Raw genomic sequence first — 21458 nt, forward strand, 5'->3', positions numbered from 1 at the left:
TCGAGCTTATTTGCACAGGGAGTCACTTCCGTGGAGGCTGCCATTACTGTGGTGAATGAAGAAAGCGTAGAGAATAGCGAGAGGCAGAGAGGGAGGGGCAGAGGAGCGGCACGCCTCAAGAAAGAAGAAAAGGTCTCTGCCTCTGGAGGAAGTGATTGTAACGGGGTCTTCAGCGGGAGGAAGCAGGTTTGGAGTCAGGCAGATTCGCAGCTCTCCCATGGCTCAGTCGGCTGCTAACGGTGTGGAACAAGACTTGGCCACCAAGAGGCTGCACTCAAGGTAAGAACCCTTGGTAGACATACATTTATATAAGGGGGCCGATAATCTACTTTGTGATAAACCACATGGATGTAAAGCGGTTTTAGGGACAGAAACACAGGGGAGAATAGAAGAAGCTGCCAGCTCAGGGCTTTGCTTAAGGAGGAGCTAGTCTGGGGGAACCTCGTCCAGCCAGCAGCTTTCGACTCGTTTAAAAAGACCCATCCAGAGCAGCAGCAGCAGCAGCCAGAGCCGAGCTCCAAGCCTTCCCTCCTGGCTCGGATCATTGAGCCGCTGTGGCTGGAATGTACAGACTGAGAGGAGCCTTGGAAGATGTGGACGTCGGAGGAATGTTGCAGAGACAGACAGTCCACAGGTTGGACTTCATCTAGATATGGCTTTGGGTTAGCTGGACCATGTAAAAAAAAAAAAAGCCAATATACTTAATTTTTAAGTATAATTTTATTTTTAAAAGTATATTTAATTTTTTAAAATTAAAAGCCCGTTTTTATATGCAAAAACGTCATTCGTTTTTGCATATAAGCACATTTTGTCTAGAAGTTTCCTTAGTCCTCCAGTCCTTGGTGTTTGTAAGTTACTTGCCTCTCATTTTGTTTTGTCAACCATTAGGCTAATCATGTCACCTCTAATTATCAGTATAGCGTCACAGACAAACTCCCAGTCATAGGGCTTAATAATCATGCCTCTGGGTTAATTACTATGCCTCTGGGTAATAAAACAAGCCCTGATAAATGGTGAGTGGCTGTTAAGATGTAAGGGAAAAACGAGGTCCAACATGTTGACTTTCAGCTGGCAGACGCTTCTTCCATTGTTTGCCAACAGTAATCCTCCTGGTATCATCATATTTAAGTCTCAACCTTGTTTTGGGATGCTACAGACAATACATGCACACTCACTGTGGAAAGGTCATGTGTCCACCCCCATATGCTGGTAAAATTAGAGGGGAAAACAGCATTGCTGTGATTAGCACGCTTATTTATAATTTGTGTGTCATTTTGTCAGGGGGGCACACCAACCTTGCAGGCTTTTATGAATGTCACATCTCAAGTCAACACTCAATTAACATTCCAGGCAGCCTAATCTGTGGAGCAGACAGTGAACAGTGCAGTGCCACAATGTGATTTTGGTTTTGCAAAACGATCTGTGTAATTAAAATGCGTAGCCTGTACAATCCTTTTGAAAGCATAAAAAGAAAAAGATTGACTTTCAATTCAGTACTTTCAATTCAGTGGTATCAACAACTTTATGGGTTCAAAGATCAACTGCAATTTTCGCTGAATAAGTTAAAAACATTTAAAAAAAAAATTAAAATACCCAATATATATAATTCACGGTATCGAAGCATCAACTTTAAAGAGTGCAATATACAGTAGCAATAGCAACAGACTGTAAGATTTCATGCTATTAACAATACCTCATTAAATATTTCAAACACTTACTTCATCCAAACCCATTTCAGTTTACATGTATCATTATTGTTTACCGTCATGAAATATAACTACTTTTAAGAGGCATTGGTCAATATGAAATTGTCACAGTTAAAATAATATATTACTTTGTATAGGCAAACATCAAACAAAGATGTACAACATGATCTAACAGTGTGTATTTTAAACAAAAAAGGCAGCTATTGTGCTTCATGCTACACAGTGAGTAACGTATATAGTAACATAGCAACTATTGGCGCTGTTTACATTTATTTTTTCTGTTTTTGATACAAAAGCAAAAACGTACAATGAACACTTGTTAAATTTAGTTTTTTTTTCCAAGTGCCTTTTGTGCAGAGTTTTACTATTTTAGATCCTGTCCTTAAAGAGCAGCTCTACTAGAGTGATATTAACTAGTTTCTCAATCAGATTATCTTTATGGATATCCAGCCTTCACTTGGTAGGTTACTAGTAGCTTGTCAGATTTGGTGTTAAAACACTGTTACTTTAAGAAGAATGGTGTGTTATGTTACTTTACCTATATCACACCATCCTTGTTTTTCATTAATAGCAACGTTTGTTGGTCTTGTCACCAAGAAAAAAAGAGGAATGCTGGTAGATTGGGGAAGGAGAGAACGGGAGTTTTAATCCAAATAAGTAAAATTAAATAAAAAATAAGTGATTTTGAAACCCTAACTTTTTAAAACTTTGATCGAGGCAGCTGGTCCAAGATTAGCTGGGTTGTATTGCTAATAGCCGTTAGCCTTAATCTGAGCACATGAATTTATAATTTGGCTTTCCAGCTTGCAAGAGGAATAGTCTTAAATTGTATTTGCTGTAAATGCTGCATACGTATTCTAGCTTTAAAGCTACTGGTGTCCACTTTAAATCATACTCAGATTTCTCAATATATTTTGCATCTCGTGGGATTTTTCTGTTTGTAGCTGCAGTCTGCTTATTAACTCCAACAGCGTTTAAACTTTGGCGTTACCTTGTAAATGGTTGGTGTCAAAATTTCCACAGAGTTCCCCCTAAAGGGAACGAAAATAATACATGTGGTCCTTTGACCAGAGCTTGAGATCCTTGGTTACATTGGAAACATTTTAAGCTATGCAAGACACTTTAAACTCCTTAAACATTCAGTATTAGCTACTTTTCTAATAAACACTGTAAGCCGAAGCAAGCAGCCAATAAAAGCCTCATCATAAAAAAATCAATGATACAATCATGTCATGTTTTATGGTCAGAAATGCACTCAGAGAAACAAACAGCTGAGGGAATAGCAGCTTGGCATTCTTGCTTCCTACTAAACGTATTAACATTTAATCACCATGTTTTAAACCACATCCTCTCTCAAATTTGATACTTTATCTGCTTTTTAGATTTTGGAACAACTCCTGAGAGAACATATTTTCTTCTCATTTTTACATAATTTCCTTTCAGAAACGTGAAGGACATATTTTTGATCCTATTCCAAATAATTCAGGCACTGAAAACATGGCTGAGACGAAACACAATGACAAGGTGGCGAAGTGCACCTTTACAGGAGATTTGAAGAAAAGAAGAAAGAGGCTCTGTTTTGAGAGAAAAATACTGCGTGAGGAAAAACATTCCTGGAGTTTTTCTTTAGTTCCCCTGACAACTGGCCATGGTAGACTGTAATTATGGCTGTATTACTACTCTGAGCACAGGGTTTCATAGACATGCCAACAGTCATGTGGAGCTTTTTAAAATGAAATAGTAGAAAAAGATTTTTTTTTTAAAATTGTTAATCACCAGAACAGTCGGTGTATATAGACTGTTTATTAAGTGGAAATGACAATTTGAGTATTCTCTAAAATATAGGCCTACTACTGTCTTTATAGAAATGTCTTGAACTATATTTTCTCAGAAGGATCTTCTGTCTTATGCTAATACTTTGTTACAACTGACAGATGCTACAGTGGTGTTACAAACGTTATTCAAATTGATTTGCCAAATCGCAAACCCTCCATTGACTGATTTTTATTACGGCTGACATACACCAGCATGTACAGGATTAATAATGAAAATAATTAAGTGCACAGTCAAAAAAAAAAAAAAAAAAAAAAAAAGATCCCAATTGTAGGGTTGAAATTGCTTCATATTGAAAAGTAAAATGATTTCTGCCTGCTATGGTAATAAAACATGAACATTTTAATAATTGAGGCATTTTTATATAAAAAAAAATACAGCAATTAAGAACCAATGCGTCCTCTTAAACTTGCTGTGAGAGACACTATTTTTAGTTTGGTGATAACTTGACTATATAGCTTTTACAAGGGGATTTGCTTTTGACTGGGCAACATTCATAGACTTGCCTCTAACCAGCTTCTTTCACAAGCAATTTTGTTCTATCTTTTGGAAAGTTTACAGACATAAGTGTGACACAAACGCTCACTTTTAAGTGTTCATTAGAGGATAAAAGGGGAGAGCTTTCTGCTCATATCTGATGTAACTCAAACCACAAAGACTGAAAGCCAATAAAGTCCTGCCATAGAGAACAAAGAAATTGGTCAGTGTTTTGTTGTCTTAACTTTTTTCTTTTTTATGTGCTCACAAATCTGTGTATGTGTTTCACAGTGATTTTGGTCTTTCTGTTGCTTTTGTTTTGTCTTTGATGTTATTTCTCCAGCACAAGTGTTATTTATTTATTATTTTTTTTACATATTTTATTATTTTGTTGTGTTTGACATGAATTATTTCTCTTCCATTTTTGTCTTTTTCTGAAATAGAACCTCTTTTATTAACTGCAATAATATTCATGTTCTGTTCCCTGTAATCCACTTTTATTCATTTCTACATTCTTTCCATTTTACTGCAGAAGGGATAGTGCTCGACATCACATTTTTAAAAAATATTTTCTTAGCCTTTTCACTTTCTAAGCTCTGTGGATTTGTCAAAGTTATGCAAGCTTTTGAGAGTTTAACCACTATAGAATATTTGAGTTCTTGCTTCATTTGGAAAAAAAAAAAAAAAAAAAAAAAAAGCTAACATCACAAAAGTTTAAACTTCTTTGTCAACTAACTTGATTTTTGTTTCTTGCATAGAAGAGACTAGACTGGGGTTTTTAAACGTGTTCTTTTGTAACATTATGTTCTTTCATTGGCCTTGTGGCTTTCCTCCCTCAGGCTACGGCTGCTAATGCCTGCTGCATCTTCTATTTTGTTCTTGTAGCCTTGACGCAGTCGAGGCTTTTGTGAGCATATTTTATTTTTTATTTTTTTTGTGAAGTGTTACCATCTGTTTTTCTTACTGGAATTTTAATTTCAAAGCCTCAGAGTATCCATGTAAGAGTTCCACTAGTAAAAATATTTGTTTTACTATTTTTGGTGTTCTTAGAATTGGACTTTGCACATTTTTGAGGACTGTTCCCCGCAGTGGTAATCTGATCTGCATAATTTCCACATTAAAGACTTTTTTATTGCCGTCAACTTATTTAATAATTTCCAAGCACATTATTTTTTTAACCTTGTCTTTGTAATGAAAGTGACGTTCCAATGTTACCTGTGAAGCCTGAATCTGACGCGACATTGTTTTAATCTAGTACACCCTGATATTCAGTTTGATTAAAGAATGCTGTTGTATTTTATTACTGAATGTTTCTAATTAAGAAAAAAAAAACACAATAGCGTGTAGCCAGTCTCATTTTGTACATTGCACATATTAGGATAAAGGGTGTTGAATGCACAGAGAGCTTTTTTTTTTAACCTTTTCTTTGAGGAATATCCCATTGAGATTTACGATCGCTCCCACAAGGATTCCCTGGCCAAGACTCACAGCAGTACATGGTTTCAATCATGTAAAACACTAGCATCCAATATCGCATGCCTTAAATTAATTGAGACTAGCTTCTTCCATTTGAGACCAGTTTGCAGTTGATTCAAAAGAGTTGAGCAGTAAACTGAAATTACTACTTCTCAAAAAAATCTCTGATGCTGATAATAATGTTTCGTGCAACTGAAGTTGATGTATTGTATGTACAAAGGACAGGAGCTAAATAAGCCAGTTTACAAGGCTGCGCTCTAACAGCCTTGTAAACTGGAAGTCGCTGGAGGACATATCGAACCTGAACATGCAACCCTGTGAGAGATTGGTGATAAGTCCTGGAGCTCCATGGCAAACAGAGCGCAGTGACTAATGCTTTGTAGCAGGTGTCCAAACATGCCCAAAGATTGCATGCTCGTATAAAACTTGTAGCAGCAACCAGTTGCTTTTTAGCCCTAAAATGGAGGAAAGACTTAATGCAAGGATAAGTGTGTTTGATAATAGATGGACATTCAAGTGCGACACAAAGTGAAGGACTCAGTACTAACCTCAGAGGTACACCATTAGTTTGAGAAAGGTGGACTATTGAGCTTTTGATTGAATTATAGAGTCCTGCACTGTGGTGTGTATTAGTTGAAAAGTTAAATGGATAATTTACCACTTATTAGGGCTGCTGCAGTAATGTTATGCAAATGCAGCTTTTCCTTAAAACCATATAGTGAGTTGGTTAAAATGTTGATTAAGAAAAATCAGTTGTTCTTCGCTCCCTCTGCCTGCAGCAACAGTTATAACAATTTGAAGTTTTCTCAAGGTAAGCCAGTCGGATTTCCATGATTTATCCCATATTTTATTTCGCTTCCTGTGTAACTCTGACAGATTCGCTGTAAGCCTTGCAATGTTAAGGTAGTTTTATTCTGAGTTTCTTCTGACCTGATGTGTGAGAATATTAGGTTTTGGCATAATGTTTTCTCCAATTAAACCTTTTCTACATTAACCCCGATGACATCCTCGCATTTGTGTTTATTTTGCCACAATGTATTCATTCAATAGGTCCTTAGGCCTTAATTAAGTCCGTCTTTGCTGTTGACCTAATTATCTTTGTGCTCGGGTCAGCAGATGGGTGGATTACTGTGGGCCACTCACTTCACTGAACTCTAGTAAGAAGGTGCAGGTCACTGGATAGTTATGTTCCTCTCATTCCTTTTCTCTTTCTGAACGGGACAGCGGGCAAGTTTAAAAGTAATGCTGTAGTTGTAGTGTAACTGAGCCCATCTCTGCTGTAACCTGGAACATTTTATGTTAAGATAAAGAGGAAAAGAGGAGGATTCATTTTGGTTATGCATAGTAACAGCAGAAAGAACACCAGGAGACTTTTTCAATAGACAAAATGAATCATTTTTGAAGACTTCTGAAGAGTTTTTTTTATATTATTTTTTGCAATCCATATCTGGTGCTGATTTTTTGTCGAATTTAAAACGATTCCCTTTTGACTGTTTTGGCTTAAAAATGGAGCTATTCAGTCTTTTTTTGGAACAGGCATCAAGACTTCCAAAGTGGATGTTATTGCTGATTGTTCTTGGATTGTGGCCATGACTTTCAGTTCCAACGTCTGCGCATTGCTGGACATTTTCCAGCTTTCTGGATTTTGGTGGAGCGATTTGAGGCTCTGTGGGATTTGTATGGAAGGACAGCTGGTGCTTTTGTTTTTCTTCTTTCAGTTTTGGAAAATCAACTTTGTGTAACACCCCCCACCCCCACCAAAAAACAAAACTGATATTTTAAATTTTTTAGTTGGGGAATTTTCTTAAACATTACTCTCATCACAATGGAGCCGTGTCCTCTGACTGGAGCAGAGAGAGCCGTGTGCAGACTTGTCCACCATGGACCCCGACCACAGTCTATGCTAAAGCCTTTGCGCTTGGAGCTCCAGGTGTATGTGGATAAGATGCGAACAAAGCAAAAACACAGGTGCTGTTTATGTGGATGGGGTCATTTTAGCACTTTGATGTAAGATTTTGAATCACATCTAGCACTGTGATTTATGATTTGGACAAGTAGAGAGAATTTAATCAGATAATGATGTTTATGCAAATTAATGTTAATGAAAAGCTGAGTCATAAATTTAGTGTAGGAACCATGGACTGAATATTCAAAGACATCCTTCAAACGTTCTAAGAATGCATAAGAAACCTCATCCTTATTCTCTTCTTTGGAATAAGGCTCTTTGGAAAACAGATCAAATTCAAGGACATCCACCGCCTAACTCTGTATTCAACGCTATACCCTTTAGGGATACAGCGAAACTGAAAAGCTTCCTATAAATTCTGGATTAGATGTTGTCTGATATAAGATTCTCAAGCTGTGAAGATGATCCTTTGTAAACATACCATCATAAAGATGCAATTACTTTTATGTAAAACTGAAAAGCTGCAAATATTCTGTCAAATTAACAAAAAGACATTACCCCTCCTTTCATTTACATTTATATAAAATCATATCTGTCTCTCTTACAAGCGAGGGAATTGTGTAGAAGCCTCTTTTCAGACATTGTTCAGCAACTCTATGCTTCATACAGCCTGAAAATAATCTTCAGTACTTTCTCTGGAATCCTATTAAAAGAACTTAAAAAAAAACATACCTTTTTTTTGGGAGTAAAGTCTAACATTACTTTGCTGTAGGAACCATGAAAGAATATCAGCTTGTTAATTTCACTTGCTGATAGGCCAAGTAGGGCTCAGAAATAATGGAGAACATGAAATGGCTTGTGGATGTTAAGCTGCTGGTGCTCCACCGGTCTACTTCTTTTCTCATCTTTACAATATTTGCATGTACTGTATATTAGCATTAGAATCTGTATGAGATGTCAGAATCGAAGCATGGGAAAGTTCCTACACATGGCCAAACTGACAGTCATAATCAAAAAACATGGAAATTGAAGTGTAAAAGCCAAACAAGTAATAGTTCTCTCATTAGCATTTTACAATTGCGATTTTGCACACATTGATATTGCAAGGAAAGTTGACCTTTTAAGGTCTTTTAAGCTCTAATGTGCTGCTCATAGTAGAAAGCAAGGTTGCTTTCAATTCCATTTGCTGCGTCACTGAAGGACGGCTGTGTTGCTCCAGAAGGCAAACTGATGCAAACACTGATGAGTGAAAAGTGCAACATCTTCTCATGGGGGTTCAGCTTTGAGCTTAGACAGAGTTGCTAAGGCAACAGTCCACAGAAATGACTACAGAACCTGTTGTCATAGTGATACCACCAGCTTAAGATGTTGCACCTCCACTTCAGTAGCATCTGTGTTACTGTAAATGGTCCTGGGCTGCATAGTGTAGACCAGGTACATGTGAGCTGATATCTGACTTGTTTCCATCTTTCAGAATGGAGGCCTCTTGTTTGGAGTTGGCCTTGGAAGGTGAGCGGCTGTGCAAGGCGGGAGACTTTAAAGGAGGAACAGCGTTCTTTGAAGCAGCCGTGCAAGTCGGCACAGAAGACCTGAAGACCCTCAGTGCCATCTACAGCCAGCTTGGCAATGCCTACTTCTACCTCAAGGAGTATGGAAAAGCCCTGGAATACCACAGACATGACCTAACCCTGGCCAGGTGAACAGTCAGTTACATTTACAGTTGCTTTAGCTGAACGCAAATATGCTTTTGGTATATTACTAACAAAATGAACAAAAATTTTCGTTTAAAGTATGCAACACAGTGTAGTTTTTTTTATAAAAAGTGTAAACATTTGTACTTCAGTAGTTATAATTGTAAGTCACATATACATTTATAGATGCTATCTGTGTAGACATCTACATTCGATACAAAAAGGAGAGTGAAAGGTGGTGAAAGGTAAAGCTGGGTCAGCCGGTCAGTTTCATTGATGAGATTTTGCGCCAATTACTGGCCTATAGATGTTTTACGCTCTCAGGGTTACTGCATATGAAACATGAATTCAGTATTTTTAAGATATAAATAAATATAGAAAAGGAAAATCATGCTTATTTCCAGACTTTATTACCTTGTGTCCTTTCCCTGCATCCTTCCATATTTTTTTCTTCCCTTTGCATCTTTATTTCTTCACATTACTTCCTTCATTGCATCCTTCCCTCCCTTCTGTCCTTGCTTTTTTGCTTTCTTCACCTTCCTTCCTTCCGCTGTGTTATTATTTAATTTATTTTGCCTAGAAACAGACCAAGACGTGAGAGAATCCATAGTACACTGCATACAGAATTTCTCCAACCTGACCTGAACTCGGGTCACTCTTTTTACAGATTTTTATTGCACAGTTGGAAACGAGCAGAGAATAAGAAAATCTAAGTTATTGACTTTGAGTCAGACCGTGAGAAATATTTTATAGTAAAAGTTGACTACAAGCAGGATATTTAGCTCGTTAGTAATCTGGTCTCCTACAGTGAGTGCAGCTGGTACTTCAGCAGGGAAGTGATTAAACACCCCTGGGAGATTTACCTTGTTACATTACAGTCTCACTGGGGAGCACTGGGACTTGATCCCTGAATTAAGCAGATAAACTGCATACATACCATACAACATGTCTAACGAACTGCATTTTAATACCTTAATACTAATTATTTGACGTGCTGATTAACATCCGAAAGTTATTTTTGTTCCAGATTGCGAATGTAGAAATGTGTTGTTAATTTTCTCAGAACCATAGGTGACAGAATTGGAGAAGGAAAAGCTAGCGGTAACCTTGGTAACACTTTAAAAGTGTTGGGGCGTTTTGACGAGGCTGTTGTCTGCTGCCAAAGACATCTGGATATTTCTCAAGAGCAGAGCGACAAGGTAAAGTGTTGCACCGTGTACTGATTAACAGAGATGCATAAACACAATTAACCCGTCTTGGACTGTAATGAAAATGACTTAAACAAGCACAGTATTCAGGATCATATGCTTCGTGATCCAACTTGTCTCTTCTTACTGTAATGCTGCAGGTTGGAGAAGCGAGAGCACTGTACAACATTGGAAACGTGTTTCATGCAAAGGGCAAACAGCAGCTGTGGGGCTGCACCCAGGAGCCAGGCGAGCTGCCCTCTGATGTCAGAGAGACACTGCAGAAGGCTACAGGCTTTTACGAGTATGTATTAATAACATATCCAATTATAGTTTTGCATTATTGCGTATTTGTTTTTTGTTATTGAGCTTAAACGGTAGCAGGTAGTACCATTTGTTTGAATAACAACTGAGGACTAAGAGTTGTACACACTCTTACCTCATGTTGGAGGTAAGACTTTGGGCTTTTTTTTTAAATGATGTTTTCAGCATAAAGCAAAAATGGCAAAAGCTTTCAGAATTAAACATGTTAAGCTATCTAATATAATTATGAGTAATTGCTTAAAAATGTACAAAATACGTGAACTGTTACAAAATTTTATTAAAAATAAAATTTTCTGTTTACTATATACAGTTTACATGTAATAAATTAGTGGCTGAAGAAACAACGTGGTCTTCAGTGTAAATGTTCTAAAATGATAATTTAAATGATCATCTTATGCAAAAATCCAAGGAGCTCTAGCTACATACTGAATGTTCATAAATACTCCACAGTGTCACTCCCCCCTAAAGAAAATCTCCTACCTGTTTAGACAAGTATAGATTGTGCTACAAATGTTCATGGATATCATAAATGAGCCCAGAACATCCACTGAGGACCTGCAAGGTGTAATGAGAACCAACCAATAGACAGAAGTTGAAGCCTTAAGACAGAACCCATCCTCATTTGCATAATGAGGTAGAAATACATGATGTAAAATTAGACGGGAACATGTAAAACAAAGAAAAAAAAAATGCGAGGAAATAAAATGGGGATAAAAACAGGTAAAAGATTAAAGGGAGAAATTAAAGGGATAACTTAAAGAGACTTTAATGCATCTATAAGTAAAAGGGAAAAACTACTAAAATTTTTCTTTATCCAGAGCATTTTATTTTCTTAGTCATATAACTTAAAGGCCAATACACATTTTTAAATTTGAGCAAAACAAAAAATCTTGGAGAAAAAAATGTGTTCCCATTACCGTACTCTGTTTTGTAGTCAATACAAATAATCTTTGTAACCCTAAATAATCTAGACTTATGTTATGGTTTGTTTTCATGCAAGATTGTGAGGAGAAAAAAAGCTTGTCTTTCTCTATCGTTTATGTAAATATTTGGTTTCAACTGTATAGATTAACATTCTAGTACATGTAAAAATAAACAGTATAAAAATGGAAAGGACACCGAAGATATTCCCTGATAAATGTCTTTTTAATCATTTTACTAGTGGCTGTTCTTGTTACTGCAGGATGAACTTGTGCTTGGTGAAAGAACTTGGCGATCGAGCAGCTCAGGGGAGAGCGTACGGAAACCTGGGAAATACCCACTACCTGCTGGGGAACTTTGTTGAAGCTATTAAGTTTCACCGTCAGGTGAGAGGTCAACTCAGAGACAAACAATACAGTATGAGTTTTGTTCCTGCTGAGAGACGTTCCTCATAGGACTTTGTCATGTTTAAATGTGAGGTTGACTAAAATTTTACTTGCAAAATACTTTGGCCCATCAGTTCATCTAGGAGGAGGAGGGGACTGATATTTGTGGAATTTATTTTAAAGTTATCATTTACATATGTGCTTTTCTTAAAGCAAAAAACAAAAGTATGCATTTTTGATAAATGCAAGGGTAAGACTAAACTGAATGCATTTTGTTCTGCGTAGCAAAATCTGCCTTAGCATGCAGAAAGTGTTCTACTTACTGAAACAAGACGAAAATTGGTTTTGTGATGATTCATTGAAAAGTGTAGCTCAGTAACTCGTCTTGTTTTCATGTCACTCATTATTTGAAACCTTTTCTTTTCTTTTGTGAGAAGCCCGCCTTTCCTATTACAAATCTATCAGGATGCAACAGAGCAGAACATGGTGCCTGTAAAAGGAAATAAAGGGGTGATTTGATCCACTAGTGCTGCAGAAACCCCTTTTTTAGGTAATAGAAAGAGGCCCAGCATAGCTTAACAGTCGAGCTACTTTTACTTGTGTATGCTCCATCAAGAAAAAAAAAAAAAAAAGGTGATCAAATAAAGCCAATAACGTATGGACTAAATGTTTTAATATTGGTAAGATGAAATGCAAAGTGCTGAAAAATGGTTTTTGAGCATGTTGTTCTGTCATTTACAGCGGTTATCCATCGCGAAGGAGTTTGGGGACAAAGCAGCTGAACGTCGAGCTTACAGCAATCTTGGCAATGCCCTGATATTCCTGGGACAGTTCAACACAGCCACTGAATATTACAGGTGAAGAAAGAGTGCAGTCTCACATCTACTGGAGGAACATCAAAGTGAATCTGGGTTAATCCCGATGCATGTCCCAACCCATTAAAAGCTAAAGGATTTCCATCTATCCATCTCTTCAGTCGCGTTTTTTCTTCCCCTTACCTATTCTCTTGTTTCCCATCTCAGAAAAACTTTGCAGCTGTCCCGGCAGCTGAGGGACCAAGTGATGGAGGCTCAAGCATGCTACAGTTTGGGAAACACTTACACACTACTGCAACAATATGAGAGGGCTGTAGACTACCACCTGAAACATCTGTGCATAGCCCAGGAGCTCAATGACAGGTAAACGCAAAAAATACCAGGTGTCATGAATGCATTTATTGGGATTCTCCATATAACTAAAGGATCGACAATAGCAGGATCTCATATTATCACGTTAATAAACAGTAAAACATAATGCCAACAACCAAAGATCCACACAAAGGAAGTCAGTGTGTCATGTTTTTTTTTTTTTATGTTAAGTGGTGTTTTTATGGGACATGGCTGCTAACAGCAAATCGACTCACAATTTGCAGTGTTGAAAATGCAAACAAGACAAAAGTATTTTTTTCAGACATGTCTGTCTGTATCTCATTTGGGTCGGCTGCCGGTTCAGTTTCATTCCTCGCCACATGTGGTTGTGAAAAGTGAGTGAAAAAATCTCTTTTTGTCCCGTTTAGATCCATCACTTTATGATTTCCTTTTTTATTTAATAGACTTGACAGCAAAAAATCAGAATGATCTTGAGGCATTTCCAACTTTTATGTAATTTAGTGCAAAATGACAAGATCAAATAATGGACTAAACAGGCATGGCAGATGTTGGAACATTTTTTATTTTTGTTTTGCTGGAGTAATAGTGTTCGTCATTGAATACCACAAAAAACAAGTCATGATTATTAACGAAAATGCTTAACTTGACTATGATTGAGTTAGTCTGTGTTGGTTTTGTTTTTGATAGAGTTGGCGAGGGTCGTGCCTGCTGGAGCCTAGGAAATGCATACGTGTCTTTGGGAAACCACAAACAAGCCCTCCACTACGCCCGAAAACACCTGGACATCTCTAAAGAAGTAGGACACTTTAAAAAATCTCAGCAGTCCAATGCAGTCCGGTGTGAAGCCATTTTCTCGAACCCCCTCTGTCTTATTGCCTCTTTGTTATCCTCAGATTGGAGACAGAAACGGGGAGCTAACAGCCAGGATGAATGTGGAGCAGCTGATGGAGGCTTTGGGAGTCAGTGAAAGTGATCTTTCTCCCTCCAGTTCGGAGTTTGAGATGCAAGGTAACACCCAGGAAGTAGACTGCTTTTTAAGAAATATGGACGTCTATTGGTTTTTCAAGTACTTTTCACAGATGTAAGGCAAGTGTATGTTTTAGTGGCCGACTCTTTAAGTTGAGGTAAAAGTTTTTATTAGAACATGTAATTTTGTAATGAGGTTCAGTCCTTTTAAGTGCACTAATCAGAATGTTATATCTTGACCTCTGTATCCCAACCTGCTGGCACAAATTTCTATTTCACAAGCATAATACAAGACATTTTGAGAAGAGCACTGTAAATGTTTCTTTTTGTAGCCTGTTACTGCTTTTAGCAGTAATTATTCATGATAAGAGCATTGCTTGTTTCATGCCCCGTGCGTTAAAGCGGTCCCTAAAACATAATCTTCACCATCTTTTTTTGATGTTTGGCAAGGCTGATTTTACTCGAACAGTAATTTCCATATGATTTACCTTAAAAATGTAGATTCATATTTCAGCTGATATTTCTAATAGGCTACCAACATTTCCAAAAGTATTGTGTTCCCTGACAGAGGTTAAAGGTAAAAAAAACAAAACAATAAAACACTTTTCATCTGCATTACATTCAACCTTCCTCTGACTGGCCAAACGTTCTGCCTAAGTGGCCCAAATAAACTGAAGCAATCTCTCAATATGTCATAAAAAATACTGTTGTATATTAAATACTTTATTTTAAACGCATTACAAAACAAAAACCTGCTGAGTCTTTTTTCTACAGTAACAAGTTCTACCCTCAAAAGTGTTGTACTTGTGTATTGTGTGTTCTGTAATTGTAGAAATGTAGGATTTTTGAGTTTCTGACTGTTAAGCAGTAAGGAATGAAGCTGAAAATTATTTGATTCCAGTCAACAATTTGTTTTTTGGTGCATCTTTGTTTTTCTAATTTTGAAGCGTGGATCAAGCGATTTGCTCAAGTAGGACATTTAATGGCAAGATCCTTTTAGTTAGAGAAGCCACTGCCTCTTGAAAATGTGTAAAAAAAATAAGTTTATTTATTCTGTGGCTAAACAAACTTTTGTGATCATTGTAAATTAGGAGAAGATGCATTTAACACAGTTCTAAAACGTGTTTCACTCAATATTTTATATAATCCCCTTTTAGTTTTGCTGTTTTCACAGTTAACCTCTATGTACACAAATTGGCTACATGAAGTTTAAAACCAACTTGAAGCAGGATGGTGTCTGTGTTATGTCTGAACTGAGGCTAAACATAACTTTCTATATCAAATCAAATGATTCAGCTGTTCACAAATTTGGGCATTTGAGCTTCCTAAAAAAAAATAAATATAGACAGAAGCTGAGAAATCTCTTCAGTCCTCCTGGTCTGCATAGTGTCTGCATTCATGAACCCACCTCAGGGTAGAAACTGACACCCACATCAGACATTTCTAGCTTTGGAATCACAGCTTGGCAAACAGATGCTTTATTTAGTTTGTCTGCCTGGTTGTTTGCCCTCATACCCACATTGGTCATCATGAGACCACCGCTGAAATTACTGTCTAGTGGGGTGAAAAAAGATAAACAGATGGCAGCTTTCAGCCCAAGTTGGTTCATTTAAGACAGTGTGAGTCTCTAATGTTGCTAAATATCACATCTGAACTGTGATGTAACATTTATTTACATAACTTTTTTTTTTTTTGCAGGAGCCAGACCCAAAATCACCAAGAGAAACAGCATGGACAGTGTAGAACTATGGAAGTACTCCTCAGACAAGGTGGTGTGTCTAATCTCACATGTTTTGCTGCTGAAATATGTTTTGTTTTTTACTGTTTTTTTTGTTTTTTTTTATTTTTTTTATACTCTTGCTCATCTGCGTTGCCACAGAACGGTGACAACCAAAGCATGGAAAATATTCAGAGAAGATCCAGGAATCAGCTGTCGCAACCTGGTAAAAGAAAAGGTTACCCGGACAGTCAGTCGTCTGATGAAAGGCCCTGGTTGGACTCCCCTGTTGACACCGATGATATCACCGTTCAAGTTACACCTCCAGTGTCCGTAAGTAGTCACACCTTTACTATTTTATCATGTTATTATGATTAAAAAACACATTCGCTAAGCTAGCTACAGCTTAGCTAGCTTAGCAACATTTTTAGAGATTTTGTAGTTGGTTTCCAATTGCCAAATTTGTAAAGCTCCGACCTGCTGACGTCGATTTCATCTGGTTCCAGTCTCTCTTTAAGAACTCTCAATAACAAATGTACTTTTTTACTACCATTTCCATGAAGTGGATATGAATATAATTACAGATTTACACTCAAGTAAGACAATAATTTCTCTGAAACAGTTCAGTTTTTTAAAGCTGTTGAATCTTTCGGTTTCTGCTTTGCTGAAAATCTTCAACTACACTAAAATAATGCAGGTTATATTTAAGAAAATTAAATACATCTGAAATGAGTTGCTGCAAATTTTAATTGCTCCTTTACATGTCCAATTATAGTTTCCTTTTTTTCCTTTTCAGCTGCATTTAAAAATGCTAAAATGTCACTTATGCGTATTCAATTTTTGTTTTCAAAGAAAATATCAGCTGTGTCCAACTCGATATGAAAGTCATTGATTTTGAATTCATGAATTTTCTGTTCATAAATTTATGGATGCTTTATGGAAGCTTTCTGTAACAATCATTAATCATTTATCCACCTTATTTCTATAACTTCTGATGCTTTGCTTCTGGGCTAGAAATCTTAGATTTTATTGAACGCTCTGTTGCAGAACAAATACAGACAGAAAATGTGGGAATAGCGATTATAGTTTAAATAAAGTGATAATATAACCATAGCTATACTTTTATCTTTAAAAGATTGGGTGGATGACCTGATAAAAATGGACTCTGATCATATATTCTAACACATTTAAATTAATCTTAGAGTGTGTAGTGGAAAGACAGAAGGGTGTGAAATTGAATTTCATATTTTTCTGGTGTTTTCTAAGCTTTTTTTTTTTTTTTTCTAAGAGCACTTTAATTATTTATTGGACAATTTTTAAAAGGCAGTTTTCTCCCATAGGTTGAGAATGCGGTCAGAGGCGTAAACACCAGAATGTTGTAAACTGTTTCGATCCTGTTTCACTGTGAATAAATGTTTAACACAGACTTCCTAAAGCCACGGGTTAAGCTTCATCTCATTGTAGGAGCAGCACTAAAGACACCTAAACGGCACATGTGGTTCTATCAATCTCCATGCGTTGGTTATCATTACAAGAACTTTAATGCATACCAGATAACAGAAGAGCTTCTTTGTATTTCCACTGACTTATTTATGAACAACCCACTGATGCAAAAATATAGAAAATAGCCAAGTCTTATTCTGGTGATAACAACACCCACACTGAATATTGTTGTCAGTCTGACCCGATATCGTTTTAGTCTGGGGTGTTCACAGATAGAAAGATCAGATCTGTAGTTTCCAACCGACTGATCACAAATTAGGGCCTCTGAGGCGTAAAATCAGACAATTTTTGTGCATTTTGAGCTTGAGCTCAAATTTTGCATTTTTTATATTTTAAGCGTAATTTGACATTTATTTGACTTTTTTTTTTAGCTTTGGTACTTTAAAATCACAAAAAGAGACTTGCTTCATTGGTGTTCTTGCTAACAATAGGGGGGGGAGTCTTTTAAATCCACAAACCTAGTAGATTTTATGTGGTGTTAAATGTGTACCAATTGGGGATTAGTTCCTTGGTACCCTCTGTAAAATGTCAGACAATTATTGCAGTCACTGAGGGCTCATCTTAGCAAAGACAAGATTCAGATTTCTTCTTGAGTTACACCAAAAAGACCTCAGAGACATTGACTCAGTTTAATTTCTTTCAAGGAAATATTTAACCAGTAAACCTTTTTGAATGTTCATTTCTTTAAAGTGTTCATTATGAAATTATGAAATAAACGTGCTGGCAACATTGTAACAATATCTTCTAGTTTAAGAGCAATTAGCAGTTTGCTGTGAATCAGAATGTTTAATGAATGTGCTCCGTCACAGCTGCTGGAGCCTCACACCCCTGCAGCATCTAATCATCTGCCAATGTGATGATATTAATTGTTGTAATCAGTTGGCTGACAGGACTGAAAAACATGGAAATTACTTGTGTGCTTCATAATTGTTCATCTTAACTGAGTAGAAAATTAATTTAGATGTGAATCTTCTTCCTCTTGACAATGTTGAAGAGTACTCATTATTAGGTTTGACCATTTTTGGCAAGTTATGCATTGAGATGGGTTGCGATTAAAATCCTCTTGAGATTTTTTCACACCTTTACACGATTATTATACGTGTAACACTACACGCTGTTTTTGATATTTACATTTTTTTTGTTAGAAATATATGAATTTTCTCCTAAAGGATTTTTATTTTCCAAAATGTTCTTAAAAAGGCATGCAATTACGAGACATTTTTTTGCATTGACAGTTTTCCAAAAACGACATACATTTTGTGTGATCTACTTTAATTTCTTAGGACAGAAAACTTCAAAATCTCTAAGCTTAGTTTTTGGAGAATAAAAATAAATATATATGTTCTGGACATGGACATTAGTAGGAGTTTGTCCTGTAATCGGGTTTGCCAGTTTGAATCCTTGCATTGTCGGTCTTTGCCTGCTGGTTGTAGTCAGAGGGCTGGAGGCACCAGTGCATTTTGTATCTGATGGTGGCAAGCTACAGGACTGTAGCCACAGCTGCCCTGGTGGAGTCAGAGTGTGAATGTGTGCATTGATGGGTGAACGGCTGAATGTAGTGTGAAGCGCTTTGGGGATCGTCTGGTCTTGATAAAGTACTATACAAGTACAGTCTGGATGTATAACTTATTTCTCAATATTTATTTGGCTTGGCAAACTGCTGACAATATTCTCGGCTGAAGCATCTGAAGTGCTAAGCTAATGCTAGCATGCTACTTTTCTGTTTTCAGATATCTTGTTGATAATTTTGGTGGCAGTATATTCCAGTTAATGTTTTATACAGAAAATGTTATTTTTTTTCACTGTTTCACAAATGTAATCCTCTGATTTGACCATGACATTTTCATGCAGACAGCTGTCTGAGCACAGCGTCCAAACAGATCATGTTGCATTGAAGCAGCCAATGCAGTGTCTCTTTCACTCTCAGAACGACATGACCAGCTGTTTTTCATGAGCAAAAATATTTCCAAAAAGCAAAATATCTTTTCCAAACTCACCTAAAACTAATAACATGACTCACTCATCATTCAGCTCTGCGAAAGCGCGGTAATGGTTCCTTCATTTGATTCAGGTGTGTTATAGAAGGGGTGTAACAAAAAGAAGGCTGATAGCTCTCAAGGAGCGGAATTGGTCACCAAGGCATAGTTTTTATTTGCTGTTTAAGTTACAGGTTCTATGTTAAGTTGGCATATTTGGAGCATCGTCAGCTCTTATGGCCACAACCTGTCCTACCCCTGGTCTGTGAGGGTTGACGTAGACAAGGGGTCTCTTCTAAACCATCATTCACATTCTCAGTCAAATTCTTTTGTAGCTTTCTTTCCCTACTTTTCTCTGTCCCCTTTTCTCTCTCCCTCTCGGTCATCACATGTTCTTTTCTCTTGTTCTGTCATTGTGGCCTACTTGACTAATTGGACATCACAAAGTAGGAAGTGACTAGATCCACAGAGAATCCATTGGGCCAAGGACACAGGACACAAATTACTAGAAGTCACACCAGATTAGACTTTTTGAAAAGCAAAAAAATGCGTGGTTCCTCGTCAGTTTAGCGCATCTGATCCCTACTGGAATAGCCTGCTGCCAAGCATTGCTCGCATAACTACTCCCCCTGCATACATCTTTCTACCCTCCATCTCCCCTCCTCCCGCTTTGTCCCCCACAGCTCTGCCTCTCAGCTGATAATGTGACCTTGATCGGAGAACTGGTACCCTCCCCACAGGGTCAAACGCTTAGCTTCCCATAATGAGTTGTTTTCCCACAGTGGGTGAACAGGACAAAAATGGCCTGCCAGAGATCTACATAGAGGGAGAAAGGGAGTGAGAGAGGGAGAGAGAAACTGAGAGACCGGAGGGGACAAGGTAGTATGCAGCTTAAAAGAGGCCTGGAATAGCGGACTAGCAGAGTCGAAGAAATCGGAGGCTAGTGGTTGTGTTTAGCAAAGGGAAGAATATCGAGTCTTTGGGCGATGGCAGAGAAGAAAGAGGTGTGAGCCAGACATGTGAACAGAGTGATCCAGAAAGAGTGGAATGCGAGATAAAGGCTAGACAACAACCTGCTGCTGGTAAGATGTTTCACTTTACTTGGAGTTTTTATACATTGCAAAAAGGGTAGCAGAAGGATATCTGTTTGCATTTTTGGCATAGATGTGTGGCTAACAGCAAGCTATGCCTTTGGAAATCTCAAAATAGGGCAGAAAAACACAGGAAACACAAAGGCATAAGTTGGAGACTACATAGTCCTAGCAGCGTTGTAGACCATGTAATGACATGCTAATGTTGAAGTGAAGCGGCCAATCCTTGGGCAGTTTCTGTACTTTCATAAGCACTTGTGCCATGATTTGTGCTACAACTGCTGTTTTTGAGATTGGAATTACTACTTAAATTTTTTTTTTTACAAATTTTAGGGGGAAAAAATAAAATGGAGTTTGAAATTAACAGTAAAACTGACATCACAGCTCTTGTATGTTAAAAAGAATAGAATATTAGATACTTTAGTTAAATTTTTTTCATCAGTTACTTACCCAAACCCCGCTTTCTCTACACTGTTGAGTCATGCAGCAAGTACCTCATCCTTTTTCTTACTAAATTTATCCATCTGGTTAATCCATCAGTATTTGCTGCCACCACCATAATGTTGCGGGAACATGTCATTTTTTGTAGTTGTCAGCATGCCATTTTAGATCATGCATCATATTATTAGAGTTGATCACCTAAGCTTTGGGTTTATGACTTAAAACTTGTGTTCTGTAAAGGCTTTGTAGTTTACCAATCCAAACAACTATCAGATAATTCACAGTGTTCAGCTGCAAGCTAAAAAAAAAAAAAAAACTTATAGAATGGCAGCATTTAGTTCACCTTATATCAATAACTGGGTTTTTAAATAATAAGAGGCTCCATCTTGTGTTACAACCAGGTACTACAGGAAATATGAATTACAATATATATATATATATATTGAAGAATTTATTTAGAGGTTTTGCTATTCTGATATTGTTTAAGGAAATGGATTTGTAAAGCTATTATATATCAGTTACATAAAAGATGTTTGTAAACCAATTTGTTATGTTTGTCTGTTTTGCATAAAGGTAAGGATGTACAAATTACTGCAGCTTGAAATACCTTAGTATGGCAAAATTATGGTAGTTTTAGTCAAGGTTATTATAAAGTAACATTCTTAATCTTGTCCATGCCAGGATTCATCAATGAAACAAGAATGGGATC

General features: G+C 37.1%; 1 protein-coding gene across 2 annotated transcripts in view; it reads left to right on the plus strand.

The window, feature by feature from the left end:
- gpsm1b (G protein signaling modulator 1b) overlaps positions 1 to 21458 on the plus strand; it is a 31212-nt gene continuing 9754 nt past the window's right edge. The window contains exons 1-11 of one of the 2 annotated variants that reach the window (XM_088010922.1): positions 1 to 279; positions 8873 to 9094; positions 10153 to 10288; positions 10438 to 10580; positions 11784 to 11907; positions 12649 to 12764; positions 12930 to 13085; positions 13743 to 13851; positions 13949 to 14063; positions 15720 to 15790; positions 15901 to 16071. In XM_088010922.1, coding sequence (XP_087867048.1) covers positions 218 to 279; positions 8873 to 9094; positions 10153 to 10288; positions 10438 to 10580; positions 11784 to 11907; positions 12649 to 12764; positions 12930 to 13085; positions 13743 to 13851; positions 13949 to 14063; positions 15720 to 15790; positions 15901 to 16071 — 1425 coding nt within the window. In that variant the 5' untranslated portion in view covers positions 1 to 217. Of the gene's footprint in view, positions 280 to 6718; positions 7461 to 8872; positions 9095 to 10152; positions 10289 to 10437; positions 10581 to 11783; positions 11908 to 12648; positions 12765 to 12929; positions 13086 to 13742; positions 13852 to 13948; positions 14064 to 15719; positions 15791 to 15900; positions 16072 to 21458 lie in introns of those variants that run through there. The other variant, XM_014976802.2, reaches the window with a different exon arrangement.

Source organism: Poecilia mexicana, unplaced genomic scaffold (assembly GCF_051168715.1).
Source record: "Poecilia mexicana isolate PSO_F unplaced genomic scaffold, ASM5116871v1 scaffold_12, whole genome shotgun sequence".
Lineage (NCBI taxonomy): Eukaryota > Metazoa > Chordata > Actinopteri > Cyprinodontiformes > Poeciliidae > Poecilia > Poecilia mexicana.